The sequence below is a fragment of the Sarcophilus harrisii genome, chromosome 2 (genome assembly GCF_902635505.1).
Source record: "Sarcophilus harrisii chromosome 2, mSarHar1.11, whole genome shotgun sequence".
Classification (NCBI taxonomy): Eukaryota; Metazoa; Chordata; class Mammalia; order Dasyuromorphia; family Dasyuridae; genus Sarcophilus; species Sarcophilus harrisii.
Window position 1 is genome coordinate 551,857,207 of NC_045427.1, and position 15,503 is coordinate 551,872,709.

At 35.7% G+C, this 15,503-nt stretch overlaps 1 protein-coding gene across 6 annotated transcripts in view; it reads left to right on the forward strand.

Annotated features, from left to right (window-relative positions):
- IL16 (interleukin 16) overlaps nucleotides 1–15,503 on the forward strand; it is a 162,075-nt gene that overhangs the window by 103,213 nt on the left and 43,359 nt on the right. For 5 of the 6 annotated variants that reach the window (XM_012542097.3, XM_031955651.1, XM_031955653.1 and 2 more), the window contains 3 exons: nucleotides 2,756–2,898; nucleotides 10,065–10,175; nucleotides 13,139–13,253. In XM_012542097.3, coding sequence (XP_012397551.2) covers nucleotides 2,756–2,898; nucleotides 10,065–10,175; nucleotides 13,139–13,253 — 369 coding nt within the window. Of the gene's footprint in view, nucleotides 1–2,755; nucleotides 2,899–10,064; nucleotides 10,176–12,838; nucleotides 12,872–13,138; nucleotides 13,254–15,503 lie in introns of those variants that run through there. The other variant, XM_023496746.2, reaches the window with a different exon arrangement.

The window sequence follows — 15,503 nt, forward strand, 5'->3', positions numbered from 1 at the left end:
TTCAGAGACAAGCAGACAGAAGGCTGGAGGCTGAAGGCTGGAGCATAAGCCCTTGGACTCAGACAGATTCATTCCATCTCACACCAGCTTGGTGACAGGCTCTCCTCCTTCACTTCCCCACTGAAATCAACGCTCCCAAAGGCCTCCAGAAAACTAGCCGGGCCCCAAGTGAAGGAGATAGGATTTTGAAAGAGATAATAAAGGATTTGGACTTTAACACCTGGCTGCACTTGTAGTGATTACTGAACTGAAACAAAGGCTGCCCCCAGAGACCCCAAGAAAACCTCAACAGAGAACATTATATTTTAGAGAGAACATTACAAAAAGCTGTAACTTTGATTGTATTGTTAGGAAGCTGATACTTAAAACTTTAAAACCCAATACACTTTGGAACTAGTGAAAAGGTATTTCACTACTTTAGATCTGCCCTGTTTTTACAAGTCTCTTAAAGTTCTTAAGGTTTTTAAACTTCTGGTTACACGTGGATTTGAGCTAATACGTTTTTGTGGTCATTTTCTCCAAGAAAGATGTAGTTGCAGAAACCTCCTCCTACTTCAGAGGGAATGTCTTTAGGGCTGGAGGCATCTTTCTTAGTTATTACTGTTCAATTGTCTATGATCAGGAAAGAAAACATAAAAAGAAGAGACAGCAGGAGTCCAAGGCCCAGGTTTGGGCTCACATAATCTGTGGGTGTGCTCACTGCTCTTTATATTGGAAGTCCCAGAAAGAGTTCACTTCACTTATTCTGAAGAGATGAAGAAAAAGGGAGAGAGGAATTTTTTTTTGTCCCTAAAGTAAGCTGAGTTGGTATTTCTTCAGGCTCAAGATTCAGTCTTCTTTGATATAGGTGTTCTATGCAGTCTTAATGGGACTAGGGCAATGGTGTGCTGGAGCCAGGCAACCTTGCTCATGAGAGTAGAAATGTAACTAAGGCACAGTGAAGTTTTGCTATCTGTTACTCAGTCATTCAGTTTTGTCTGTCTCTTTGTAACCCCATGAGTTAACTTTTCAATGTGAGCATTTACATCTTGTGAATCTGCAAAAGTTTTAAATTGGAGCTTGATTTATTGTTCTGTTGTTTATCTATAGTAATAGATAAAATATTAATCATGCCGATTGCAGATTAAACTTAAATTTGTATTGTGTGTGCATTTTGGGGGGTGGGCAGTTGTTAAATATTTATTAGTACACCATTGGACCAAGAGTGTAATAAAGGGCCTGTTTTGTTAGCCCAAAGCACCCAATGAGTACTCATAGCTCATTGGAAATGGCCCAAAGCCCTGTACTTCACAGGGCTTACATTTACCCCCATTTTATTTGTAAATATGTACATATCTGAGGGGATAAGGCCAGCTGCCAGGAGACTATTGGGCAAGAGTGTTAACAAATAGTGAAAGATAATTTGAACTTGAATATATGGAGGGGGAAGTGAGGAAACCTGAGAGCAGAAAGATATAATATTCTGAGAGGCAGTTGAATATAGTAGGTGTATTGTAATAGAATTTGCTCAACACATATTAATAAGCACTTGCTATGTACTAGGTCCTGTAATAAGTTCTGGGATGACAGAGAAAGTTTCTGCTTTGAAGCTTATACTTTAATAAAGACAATACACAAGCAATTGTGCCCATACAAAGTATATACAGTGTAAAAAGGAAATAATTTTATAGGGAAGGCACTGGGAGATGAGGAGAGGGGAAAGGAAAGACTTATTACAGAAAGTAGTATTTGAACCTAGTTTTGAAAAAAGCCAGGATAAGAAAGGAAGAAAAGGTAAAGAGAAAACATTCTAGACTTGGGGAGACAGCTACTGAAAAGACAAAGTCTACAGGTGGAATAATGAAAGGGAAGAAGAGAATTGGAATTAGAAAAGCATTAAATTCAAATTCAGCCTCAGACACTTATGAGCTGTGTGACTTTAGTCAAGTGACTTAACTATGTTTACCTCAGTATCTCAACTCTAAATGGGGATAATAATAGCACCAACTTCTCAGGGTTGTTGTAAAGATCAAATGATATGTTTGTAAATTATTTAACATATTATCCAGCACATAGTAGGAGCTATCTAAATATTCCCTTCCCTTGGTAGGACTGAAGTCAAGAATCTAGAAAGAACATTTTAGAACTGAGGTTATTTCTTAGGATGCCCACTGAAAACTTATGAAAGTATAGGGAATACTATTCTACACTGTGTTGGCCGCACTAAGCCAGTTCACTTAGCATTCTAAGTCAATCAACAAATGTTTATTAAATCCTTAGTCAATGCTAGGCAATGAACTACATGGAATAGGTACAAAGGAAGGTTCAAACAGTATTTGCTCCCAAAGAGGATACATTCTAATGAGAAAGACAAAGGTAAATTAGCAGAAACCTAGGTCTTTGTGACTTGAGATGTGACACTCTATCCATTGCACCACCTATAACTGTACAAAGTAGACTATATCAACAGGTGTTGAACATTTATCACTAGGAACTTACGAAAGTCTTTTTGGAGAAATTGTTCTTAGTATTAAAGGGAGGTAGGGATTGTAGGAGACAGAGATAAGGAGGGGATAAATTCTAGATTTAGGGAAAACTTTTACAAAGACACAGAGGTAAGAGACTCCATGTCATACAGGAGTAACAGATTATCTCAAGGTACATAACCAAGAATGAGGAAACAACAGACAAACTGAGATGGAATGTGTTTTTCACTCAACTTCATATATCAAGAGAACTATTTCATTGATATTTTCTATTTTCTCTCCTGATTTAGGTGTGAATCCATATTGGATTGGTGAAATTGATTTCCCAATGACCAAAAAATCTGCTGCTTGTAGAGACAGACAACCTTATTCTCTTTATAGCAATAGAAAGTCACTCTCTCAGCAACTGGACTGCTCAGCAGGAAAAACTACAGTAAGTTTTACAAATCTGTATTTAAAACAAGAGACAATATCTCATATATAGGTAGGTACAAAACAGATAAAGATAAACTGGTTGGATAAGGAATTAGCAACTCAGAGGACTTGGAAAGTTCTTATGTGGTAGATGATGTTTGAATTGCATCTTGAAGGAATAGTGATTCTAAAAGATGGTGATGATGAATGAGGTATGAAGGACAGCCAGAGAAAAAGCATAGATATAAAGAAGGAATGCCATATATGAAGGACAGAGAAAAGACTAGGTTGTAGAGTGTTTAGAAGGGAATCATAAGACATCAAAAGTAGGATGGAGTGAGTTTGTGAATGCAAATAGAAGAGTTTAGAGTTGATTCTAGAAGCAAAAGAAGTCATTGGAATCTTTAAAATTTATTTTATTTTCAATCTATGGAACAAAAGTAACATTTCGATAACACAGTACATACACAAAAAAGATGACTGCTCATGAAATGCAAATTTCTCATGTACAACTTGCTGTTCCCTCTAAATATACAACAAGGTTATCATATGAATTTCTTTTTTTCCCTTTTTTCCTTCTTCTTTTTCCTGCCCTTGCCCTAGAAATGACAACCATTAGATACAAATAGGTATATAAACAGACGCACAAATACTTCTAATTATCACTTTTCTCTGGAGCACTGGAAATGATTGAATGTTCCTGGAGCTAGTAGGAGGGGGGCTGTGGGGTGGGGAAGGAAGGCCTATATGTTTAGACTGGTAATTAGGAATATCACTTTGTCTACTGGGTGAAGCATGGATTGGAATAGAGAGAAACTTGAGGTGGGGAGATCAATTGGGAAATTCCTACAAAAGTCCAGGAAGAGATAAAGAGGCTTTGAATTAGGATGCTAATTGTGTTAGTAGAGAGGAAGGAACATAGTCAAAGTGGTGAGGTAAAAATAATAAGATTTTAGTGTAAAGTTTCTCTATACTGAGATACAAAACGGCTTCAGTCTCTTTCAACCCCAGGAGAACAATAATCAAAGTTTACTTCATTCCTTCTGCTTCCCCAAGTTAAAAGAAGACAAAGTCAGTTCAGACTCATAGTCCTGGTGATAAAACTCTAGTGGCTTATGCTGATTGCCCCTTCAGTTTCTTTCCCTTGGGTCTCAGGGAACAGGTTTAGAATAATGCTGACTTCCCTGGGATGACCTCCACCTTGTTATATCTCTGAAACGTGCATCAGAACATAAGCCTTTTGTGGGTAAGGACTGTTTCATTCTTTGTACTTGAATTCCCAAAGTTAAATTTAGCACAATGCTTGGCTTATAATAGGTACTTAATAAATGTTTTTTGACTGATTGATGCCATAGCCAAGGCACCATTAGGCAGCTCAGCTATTTCTCACTGTTTTCTCTCCACTAGGCTGCAATGATGCATTATGATCCAAAGACTCTTTAACCTTTCTACCTCTGTAATTCTTCCTTCGCATATAGCACCTATGTCTTTCCTAGTCCATATTTACCTGGTGAAATCCTGACTTGAGGCACATAGAACCCCAGCAGTCTTGCTCAATAAAGCTTTATTCACCATCTCTGCAAAAGTCACACCTGTGGGTTGATGAAACTGCCCATTAAGGGTCAGAGGCCATCCCTACCCACAGTATATCTCCCTTTTCTGCCTGTTTTCATATTACACTCCTCCTATCATTCTATATGCAAGCAAAAGAAGAAAAAGGGTAAGAACGTGCCTTAATTAAATACCTACCATATGCCAGGTACTGTGCTAATAAGCATTTACAAATATTATCTCATTTGATCTTCACAACAAACCTGGGAGGTAGATGCTATTATGATCCTGATTTAATAAGTGAAGAAACTGAAGCCAGGAGAGGTTTAATGACTCCTTTTATTTCTCCAGTGTTTAGCACAGGGCCTGGATAATAAACACAATAAATTTTTATTGACTGACTCAGCTTGTAAGTGTTTGAGGTTAAATTTGAACTCAAGTTCCCATGATTCTGGACCCAGTGCTTTATCCATTGCACCATCCAGTTGTCATTTTCTGTCATCACCTTCTGCCTTTGTGTCCTTGCTTATAGTGTTCTATGTAAGTATGTAAGTGGAACATCTTACATCTTCTCTCTTTCTTTTTGGATGTTGAATTCATCTCTCTCTCTCTCTCTCTCTCTCTCTCTCTCTCTCTCTCTCTCTCTCTCTCTCTCTTTCTCTCTCTCTTTTTGATGAGGCACTTGGGGTTAATTAAGTGACTTGCCCAGGGTCACACAGCTAGGAACTGTTAAGTGTCTGAGATCAGATTTGAACTCAGGTCCTCCTGACTTCATGACTGGTGCTTTATCCACTGTGCCACCTAGCTGTCCCCCATATCTTTTCTTTAAAACCCATCTCAAATGTCCTCTCCTGTAGGAAGTCTTTCTTGATAGTTCCCCAATTAGCAACAACCTTTCCCAGCAGATATCATATTGCAATTTTGCTTCTTTAGTCCTTTAATATACTTATCAGAGCAAATCACTGTAGTGTCTTTGCCAGGAAAACCCTAAACCTGAAAAATAAAGAAGAAAAAAAGAAAAAGAAATATAATGGTTTAAGACAATTCCAAAAATCTCGTGATGGAAAATGTTATCAGCATCCAGAGAAAGAACTATGGAGTCTGAATGCAGATCAAAACATACTATTTTTATTTTTTTGTGGAAGTTGTTTTGTCTTTCTCGTGGCTTTTCCTTTTTTTTTATTCTTTCATAACATGACTAATGTGGCAATATGTTTAATATGTTTGTACATGTATAACTTATACCAGATTGCTTGCTCTCTTGGGGAGCACTAAGGGAAGGAGAGGAATGAGAAAAAATTGGAAATCAAAATCTTATAAAAGTGTTCTTACAAGTAATTGGGAAAAAATTTTATTAAGTGGAAAAAACACAGGGCAAAACATAAAAAAAAAAGAAAACCCTAAACTTGGTCATGAAGAGTAACATGACTGAAAAATGACTCACAAATGTACTTATCATGTAATTCTGTCTGTTATAGTTATCTTTCCCTCCCCAAAGAGATGTGTTCATCTCCTATCCTCCTAGTGCATTCTAAGTTCTATCAACATCGATACATCTCCCCCGACTCAACACAATGCTCTTCATTTAGTAGGTACTTAATAAATGCTTGTTTTATTGTACTGTTGAAACTCTCACTTATCTGACATTCTGTGATTCTTTGAAACCCAAATAAATTTTTAAAAAGAATTTGTGAATACTATATGATGACCAGTTCTGATGGACCTGGCCATCCTCAGCAACAAGATCAACCAAGTCATTTACAATGGAGCAGTAATGAACTGAACCAACTATGCCCAGAGAAAGAACTTTGGGAGATAACTAAAAACCATTACATTGAATTCCCAATCCCCATATTTATGCCCACCTGCATTTTTGATTTCCTTCACAAGCTAATTGTACAATATTTCAGAGTCTGATTCTTTTTATACAGCAAAATAATGTTTTTGGTCATGTATACTTATTGTGTATCTAATTTATATTTTAATGTATTTAACATCTACTGGTCATCCTGCCATCTATGGGAGGGGGTGGGGGGTAAGAGGTGAAAAATTGGAACAAGAGGTTTGGCAATTGTTAATGCTGTAAAGTTATCCATGCATATAACCTGTAAATAAAAGGCTATTAAATAAAAAAAAAAAGAATTTGTGAAACTAAAAGTTAAATCATTTTAAATTAAATAAGCAAAAATCACAACAAATTTTTTTAAGATTCCTGAAAAATCAAACCTTTCACATTAGCCGCTTTTGGTTTTTGGCTGGCCAAGAATGATATTCATCCCTTGGTAATGGGATTGGAGTCATAGGACAACACAGATTCTCTCTGCTGCTAATAATAGCAACCTTCACCTCTTCTTTCTTATTCTTGTTCTTGCTACATCCTGCTTATTTACATCATTGCTCACTCACTCAGGAAATGCAGATGCTGAACCCCAGCATGGGCCCCACATTACCCTGTTTTGTGCATCAGTTCTGCTCAGTTACATAAATAGATATGTATAAATTCAGAACGGAGTTCAAGTATGACTTAAAAGCTTTATAGTTGCCTCATGAATTCTCAGCTTGGGGCACTAATAATCATTATTGCTTAAGCTTTTTAGCTTTCAAAATACTTTTACCTACATTTTTTTCTTCATTCAATTAATTTCATTCAATAAATTTTCAATTTAATAATAATTTAATTCATTTAATCATAGAAATCTTGTGATGAAGGCAAAGTAGGTCTTTTTACTCCCATTTCAAAGAGGAAACGAGAGGTTCAGTGAGGCTAAATGATTTGTTCAAAGTTACAGCTAGCAGAATCAAGTTTCCTGATACTTCTTATTCTCTCTGTGCCCTGTAATATGTTTCCTTTTGAACTTAAATATTTATTCATTTTTATTTGTACAAGCTAGTAGAAATTGACAAAAGAAAATCTTTGGAAACAATTTGGAGAGAAGTATGGAAGAAATTAAATTTGGACCAATACCTCACACCTAATACAAAGATAAACCCTAAATGGGTACATCACCTAGAAATTAAAAAGTCATATCATAAAGGCATTAGAGAAACATACTAAAAGTTATGTATTAGATATATAAATAGAAAAAAATTCATGACCAAATCAGGGATTGAGAATATTACAGAAAATAGCATGGATAACTTTTATTGAATAAAATTTAGAATTTCTGTACAAATTCAACAAACCTAACATTAAAAGAACCAAAAGGAAAAACTCAAATCTTTGAAGCATGTTTCTCTGAGAAAGGTCTCATTTCCAAGACTTACAAGAAATTGCTTCAAATTTTTAAGAAAAAGAAGCATTCCTCCAATTAACAAATAGCCTAAGAATATAAAAGATAATGTACATGGAAAGAAAACCAGACTTTCAACAGCTATAAACACATGCTTTAAAATGGTACTAATTAGAGAAATGCAAATGAAAGAATTCTGAGATTTTATCTCATAATCATCAGAGTGGAAAAAATGACAAAAAAAGAAAATGAAAAATGTTGCAGAGGTTATGGGAAAACAGGTACATTGATGCATTGTTAGTGGATTTTTAATGGGTATATCTAATATGAAAAGCAATTCGAAACTATACACAGTTCTAAACAGTGTGACTTTTGACTTTTAGCACTGCTAAGCCTATATCCAAAATGAATGAAAAAGGAGAAAGTCCTTTATACCCCAAAATGTGTATGACAACTCTTGATGTAATAGCAAAAACCTGAAAATTAAGGAAATGTCTATCAATTGAGAACTGGATGAATATGTCATAGCATATGAATTTGATGGAATACTATTATGCTATAAAAATGAGGAAATCAATGATTTTTAGTGATTTTAAAAAGACATAGAAAAATCTATATACACTGATGCAGGATGATGGAAGTGGAACCCAAAGAACAAGTTTATGCAATAAGATCAATATTATAAAATTGAACAATTTTATACTTTGATGGAGACTGAAGTGAATATAACCAGGAGAATAATTTATATAATAACAAAACTCTGAAAAACAAAACAACTTTGAAGGCTATAAGAACTATGATCAATACAATAAATATCTACAATTCCAGAAAATTGATAATGAAAGAAAGATTCTTTCAATTTTAGAGGGGATGAATTTAAAGTGCAGAAGAATACCCATGATAGGGTTAGAAAGATAGCTAAGATAGATAGTAGATAGACAGATACATGGATGTATTTGTGTAAATTTAGGGAATATGTTTTGCTTGACTATACATATCTGTTAGATGAAATTTTTTCTTTTCCCCCATTTTTCTATGTATTTAGGTTAATTTTTAAAAATTAAAAACCAAATGTATTTATTATATTATTAGTTTTCCTTTCTTATATTCTTAATAAGTGGTAGTAAATTCTAAATATTTGTACAGTAAAAAAAGAAATATAGCGATAACAGTTTTTAAAAAGTCATCTATGGTGAAATAAAAATAGAAATTAAAAGTGTAATGGTATTGTTAAATAAGTTGTTTTTTTTTAGCTTTGTTTTAAAGCTTTCTTGATATATTCTGTGACTTATTTTAGCAACTTCAGTTGCCTATAATGGAACGTGGTCTATGGCAAAGAGTAGCCTATAAAAATTTCAGGGCATCAATTGTACAGAAATTAAATTTTAAATATTTATTCAATTCAGCAATCATTTTTATGTGCCTCCTGTGTATAAGATGCCAAACCTGGAGACATAAAATTAAAGAAAATCCAAACATTGCTCTAATGGAGTTAGAGCATCACAATCTAATAGTGGAGAGGGAAAGGTTACTTTCAGATGCACTGTTAAGGGATTGGGGAAGTGAATTTGAGAAGTCTTTATGGAAAGGATGATATCCAAGAAAAGGAATCAGTACATGGAAATTGAGCAACAGAGAATATTTATGGTACAGAGTACAGAGAGTAAAGGCATAGAAAGATCAGTATATGTCTATTTTGTTTTCAATCTGATTAGAAATAAGCATGGAAAAAAAGGTTATATTAGATAAGAAACATTGGAGATAGATTAAGGAGAGACTTGAATACGGATAAAGACTGCATTGGTCCAGGTCAACTTTCTGGTCATGAAAATCCATAAATTCAGTGCAGCTAATCTTTTGCTAATAGAGCATGGGGCCCCAGAATCAGAATCCAAAGGTCCAGTTAGAAGAGGATAAATGGTAATAACCAGAGTATAGGTGACATGTTTTGAAAATGGATGGAAAGTGACATGTAGTGTATTAGTCAACCTGCCATCTGGGGGAGGGAATGGGGGAAAGGAGGGGAAAAATTGGAACAAAAGGTTTTGTAATTGTCAATGCTGAAAAATTACCCATGCATATATCTTGTAAATAAAAAGCTATAATAAAAAAAAGAAAGTGGCATGTAGGTTTGGTTGGTTCTGGGCAAGGTAAGACAAAATTCATCTACATTTTATGCTTTATGCTACTCAGATCCTATAATAAACCTTGTTTTAATTGACAGCTCAAATTTTTGGAAGACAGTATAATATAGTCCTATATGTATGACAAAGTAAAATCACTAACATCATTATCTTTGTCATCACCTATAATTCAAATCTTTCACTAATTTGAATCTGCCTTATTCTGTTCACTTGGGTTGATGAACTCCTGCCTTTTATTTGCTCTTCGTTTTTGTTTGCAGGCAATTTCAAGACCTTCTCGGTCCCTTAGCACAGCACAGCTCACACAGCCACCAGGTGGCTTGCAGGCTTCTGTCATCTCTAATATAGTGTTGATGAAGGGCCAGGCCAAGGTAAGAAATATATGTTTGCTAATAGGAGAAAAAAAAGAATTATATGGTTTAAATGAGCTCCAAACTCTTTTAGTTCTGAAATTTTATATCTATGAATTTTCCCCCAAGGCAAAACTTGGGTGACTTGGGTAGATTGTAAATAGGGACTGGTAATGGGAAACTCATGAATTCACATCAATGTTTCTGTACTAGAGATGGTTTCTTAGATTTAGTGCTAAGTAAAATTAGGAGGAAGGAAACATTTGTGTTGTTTGTCATTTTGTTTTTTGGGGTCCACCAGGTTGTACAATTTCCCCCTTCAGTTTTTTAATAGTAACCTTTCTCTATCCTTCAGGTATACAGTGAACCAGTTCAATATCATATTATCTTCTATTCCCAAATCCTTTGGTCTCTTGTTCTGCCTCCACTCATTCCTGGCCTTGGATTGCTCATTATTTACCTCCTCCATCACTTCTCACTTATTGCTGTACAGAACTGGAGGAAGTCATGCAACTTAGCTCACTGAAAATTTAAGATTAATTCTATAGAACCCCACTGTCACTCTCATTTAGGTCTTGAAACCAATCAATTGCCAGACCTTTCTGGTCCTACCTCTAAAACATCTCTCTCACTTTTCCTTCTAATTCATCACACAGACATTATTCTAGTTCATATCCTCATCATCTTTTATATGAACTATTGTAGTAGCCTCTAAATGATCTTGCTGCCTCTCATTCTCTTCTGTTTCTCCCTCCCACATTTGCCAAATGGATTTTCCTTAAGACCAGATGTTGACATACTATTTTTCTATTAGGATAAAATATACATTTTTTGTTTATCTTTTAAAGCCCCCCCTCCCTTTTTACTGCTTTCTTTCCTCATTACACATGCCCCTCTTCCTTCTCTTTCTGGAAGCAGCTAAGTTGGCCTTCTCTATGTTCTTCACACAGAGCCCCGTCTCCTCTCTCCATCAGCACCTTTGCTTTGGCTGTCCAACATGCCTGTCCCTCCTACTGCCGTAAAGAATCCCAATCTTCCCAAGTTCTAGGGTTTCCTTCCAAAATGATTTTACATACTGTCTTTCCATAGAATGTAAACTTCTTGAGAGAAGTGACCTTTTCTTTTTGTGTCTCTTTATACTTAGCACCCAGCACAGAGAAGGGAGAAGGGGTTTACTAAATGCTTATTAATTGATTGATGTTGCTGTTGAAATCTCTTCCCATTTCCCTTGTTAAAACCCAATTTCAGGAAGTGATCTGATCAATTCATTCACACTTTTATAATCTATAAGTGACTGTTAAAGCTAAAAGTTAATTTATAAGGAGAATATATAGGAAATGTGGGTCTGTTGGGGGAGGAGCAGAAGAGAGATAGTGAGAGACAGAGAGACAGAGAGAGACAGAGGCAGAGAGAAAAACACAGAGACAAAGACAGATGGAAAGAGAATGAGAGGAAGGGAGAAAAGGAAAGAGAGACAGGGGAAGAAGGGGAGATGAGAGGATGGGGGAAGGGGCAAGGGAGAAAAGTTAAGAGGGGGAGAGAGAGAGAGAAGGTTAAATGGAGTTCTTTTTTGTTAGAGGGAGAAGGATTAGGTAAGGGAGACTTGAAATTTTTCACAGAATCTATGTTGTTGCTTAAAGAATACAAGACTCCTCTCTACAATACCAATTTGGTACCTAAGTAGCATCTGCCATTTTCCCTTGCCCAAACCCTGAAGCAGACACATCCTCAATCAAATCTCTGAAAAGGAAGTACAAGTTTACAGAGAAAGTATATTATGAAGTATATAGAGAGAGTGTGTGTGTGTGTGTGTGTGTGTATGTGTGTGTGTATGTGTTTAAACACATTATTCTGACTCCTTTAAAAGGCATGTTTTGAGGAACTTACTGTTGAATTCAAGCAATAAAAACAGAAGATGAAAAACTATTGAGAAAGAAAATGTCTATCTAAAAGTTACGGTATCAGTGACACAAATTCTAACCTCAAGTGGCAAAAAAAAAAAAAAAACCTAGGGAAAAATTTTTTACTTCTTCTAAGCATCATCTTGTCAATCACTCTACTACCCTCCCAAATCCCTTTTAATCCCAGTGTCTACCTCCTGTTAATTATTTCTTATTTATTCTGCACATAACTTACTTTGTGTATATTTGTTTGCATGTTGTCCTCCTCATTAGATGGCAAGTTCCTTGAGAGCAGGGATTATTTTTTTCTTCTTTATATTCCCAGCACTTATCATGGAGCCTGGCACACAGTAGGTGCTTACTAAATGTTTATTGAATTGAATTTATTTTTATAATTGAGCACACTAATGCCTAGAGAGATAAATTCAATTGTCTAAAATCATACAGCCTAGCATTCAAATCCCAGTCTTCATAATTACTAAAAAAGAAAATTGAACTTATTTAAACTCTCAAAGATTCAGCTTCCTTGTCAGTAAAAAAAGAAAATGTATCTAATTTTTTCAATTCAATTGTTTTCTCTTAAGCCAAGTGGATACACAAGTACAAAGCTAAGTATACAGTGTATGTATGTGTGTGGACACAGGTGTGCACCTGCGCACACATAGATGAGCACACACACACACGCACACACAAAACCTAGCTAGCTTGGGATGAAGGGATACACTAGCTGCCATTAACAGGAGGAAGAGATAATGGACTTCTTTTTCTTTGTCCCACAGTATTGACTTAGAAGACATAGTTGAAATTTGCAAAGAGGTAAAGTTAAGCTTCATATAAATCAAAACTACCTAAAATTTGGAATTTCCATAAAAAATTCAAATTGCTTTGGGAATAGTGGGTTCAACTGAAAGTATTTTAGCCAAAAGTGAATGATGACTTCTTGGGAGTTTTGTAGAGGGAACTCATATTCAGGTTGAATTTTGAATGAGATGACCATAAATGGCACTTCCAACTTTTAAGAATCTTTATTTCTACTGACAAAGCACAAATTATAATTACAACCTTTCTCCTTCCTTTCTTTAGGGATTGGGTTTTAGTATTGTTGGTGGAAAGGACAGCATCTATGGTCCTATTGGTATCTATGTCAAGACAATCTTTGCTGGGGGAGCAGCTGCTGCTGATGGAAGGCTACAAGAAGGTAGGATTTTTTCCAATAATGATCTATGTCAAGAAAAATTTGGAGATGAAATAAAAAAGCAAAAAAACAGGCATTAGGCCAATGGAAAGACTTAATGTTCAAGATCTATTTCAATTCTTCAGACTAAGAATAGTATTTATCATAAAATATAAGTATAGGTTAAGCAAAAGGAAAATATCTTAACTTGAAATTCCATATGTGAGTTGCCCAATTGATTACATCATCTATACAGGCCACTGTTTGCTCACATGTGACAGTTTTGCACATATTCCTTAGTAGGAATGAAAGTCCCACTAGAGAAGATGAAGAAATTCATCTTTTCAACTCACCTCTATGTTTTTTCCCCCTTATCACTTCACTCTCCCTGATTGTTGTTACCTCCCTCCTATTCTCCCTTCTCTCTTCTATAAAATTCCCTACTAATGATATTGCCAGCTACTTTTGTTCCAGTACATCTGTGCTATATTTGCCTTTTTTACATAGAGACTGGCGAAATGGTCATTAGGACCCAATCCTATTTCCATGAACCCTACCTTCCCTATCTCTATTCTACTCATAAGAAGAAATAGCACCTTGGTTCTCCAAGCTAAGTGGGGGTAATCAAGGACTCTTCCTCAGTTTGAAAGCTGCTTAGCTACCTCCCTTGAGGTTAAGGCTCTTCATTCCCACTCTCTCTGATTTCCAGGAATGGGATCCAGAGATTTGTTTGAGATATTAGGCAATGAGTATTGCCTAATGTGAACTCCATACTGTTGTACAAGGGCTAGGAATGGGATTAGGCCAATCACAGAGACTGGATCTGTTTAAAAGTTGGGATTTATTAAAAAAAAAACTGTTTTTATATGTTCTATATAAAGCAATATGGCATAGGGATAAAGAGCTATCCTTAAGAGATAAGAAGAATATGGATTCAAGCCTAACCACTGACACTGACCCTAGACAAATCAGTTAAACTCTTGGTTCTAGGCAACTCTTTAAGATGATAAATTGAAGAGAAGTCAATGTCCTGTGTTGGTATAGGGAGTTTCCTCATTCAGGAATTTCTATGCCAATGGTCAATGGCCAATCATCAGTCCATTCCAATTCACTTTTCTATGTTTATCCAGGCCAGAGTCTACCTCGGGGGCATCTTACAAAACTTCTCTATTTGGCTGATGACTCCACACAATGTTTTGCTCAGGTCAGAATACTAAAAAGCCCCCAGTTCCTATATTAGCATTAGGCTTAATATATCACTGAGTATAAATCAGGCATTATAATTAAGGCACACACAGAGACAATGAAAAACAAACAAACGCATGAATGAATAAAATTGTAAAGGACTTTTATCTGAGGCAATACACAATCAAAACAAATCCCTTCCACTTTAGAGAATTTTCACCTCCCCAAAGGGCTTATGTAACTCTGGGGTTGAGTATTCCCTCTTTAGCTCCATCTTCTCTTCCCAGCCTCCCCCCCTCACTCCCCCCCAAAATGAAAGCATTTTGGTGTCCTAGAGAGTTAAGTAATGTACTCCTCTGGTGAGTCATGCTTTTCCTAGAGACCTATATAAGCTTTCAGATTTAGAAGACCACCCTACAGTGAGAGACCCCTTTTCAGTGGAAAAACTCATGGCTCTATTAGATTGTTTAGTGACCCTTCCCAGTGATAGCTGCCTTCCTTTGAGATTTACATAGGCCACATTTCTCCCAATATCTTTGAAGAGATTTACTTTTTTCATACCATAATTGTCCTTCATTTCTCCTTGATTCTAGTTTATAGTTAATTCTGGAACTTTTCTATAAGTGCTTCACTGACCTTTTATTGCTGCTGTCTTTAATCTACCATTGCTTTTTACACATAGCATTTTTGGGGTTCCATCATTCCCCATGGAGGACTCAAAAGTTCAGTCTTTGTGCAGCATCTCACTTCTCTAAATCTCTATACTGGCTGACCTATTCCTAATATCTCTGTTTTTCCTTATTAAGGCTGTCTCAAGGATGGAGTTCAGGTGTATCAAATAAAAAAATTAAATCAAATCAAATAAAAAATCAACCATCCTCAATGTGTTTATTGTTAAAGGAGTTGGGGAGAGGGGAGCAAAGACTAGTTGATTTCCTATTTTAATAAAGAGCTAGATTTGTAAAAAGGACTTTAATACCTCATTAAGGAATTATGAGAATTCAGGAGGGTCTTATCAGAATGTTCCAGTGCATATACCCTACATTTAAATATATTGTATCATAAAGAAAAATGTAATTTCATAAATTT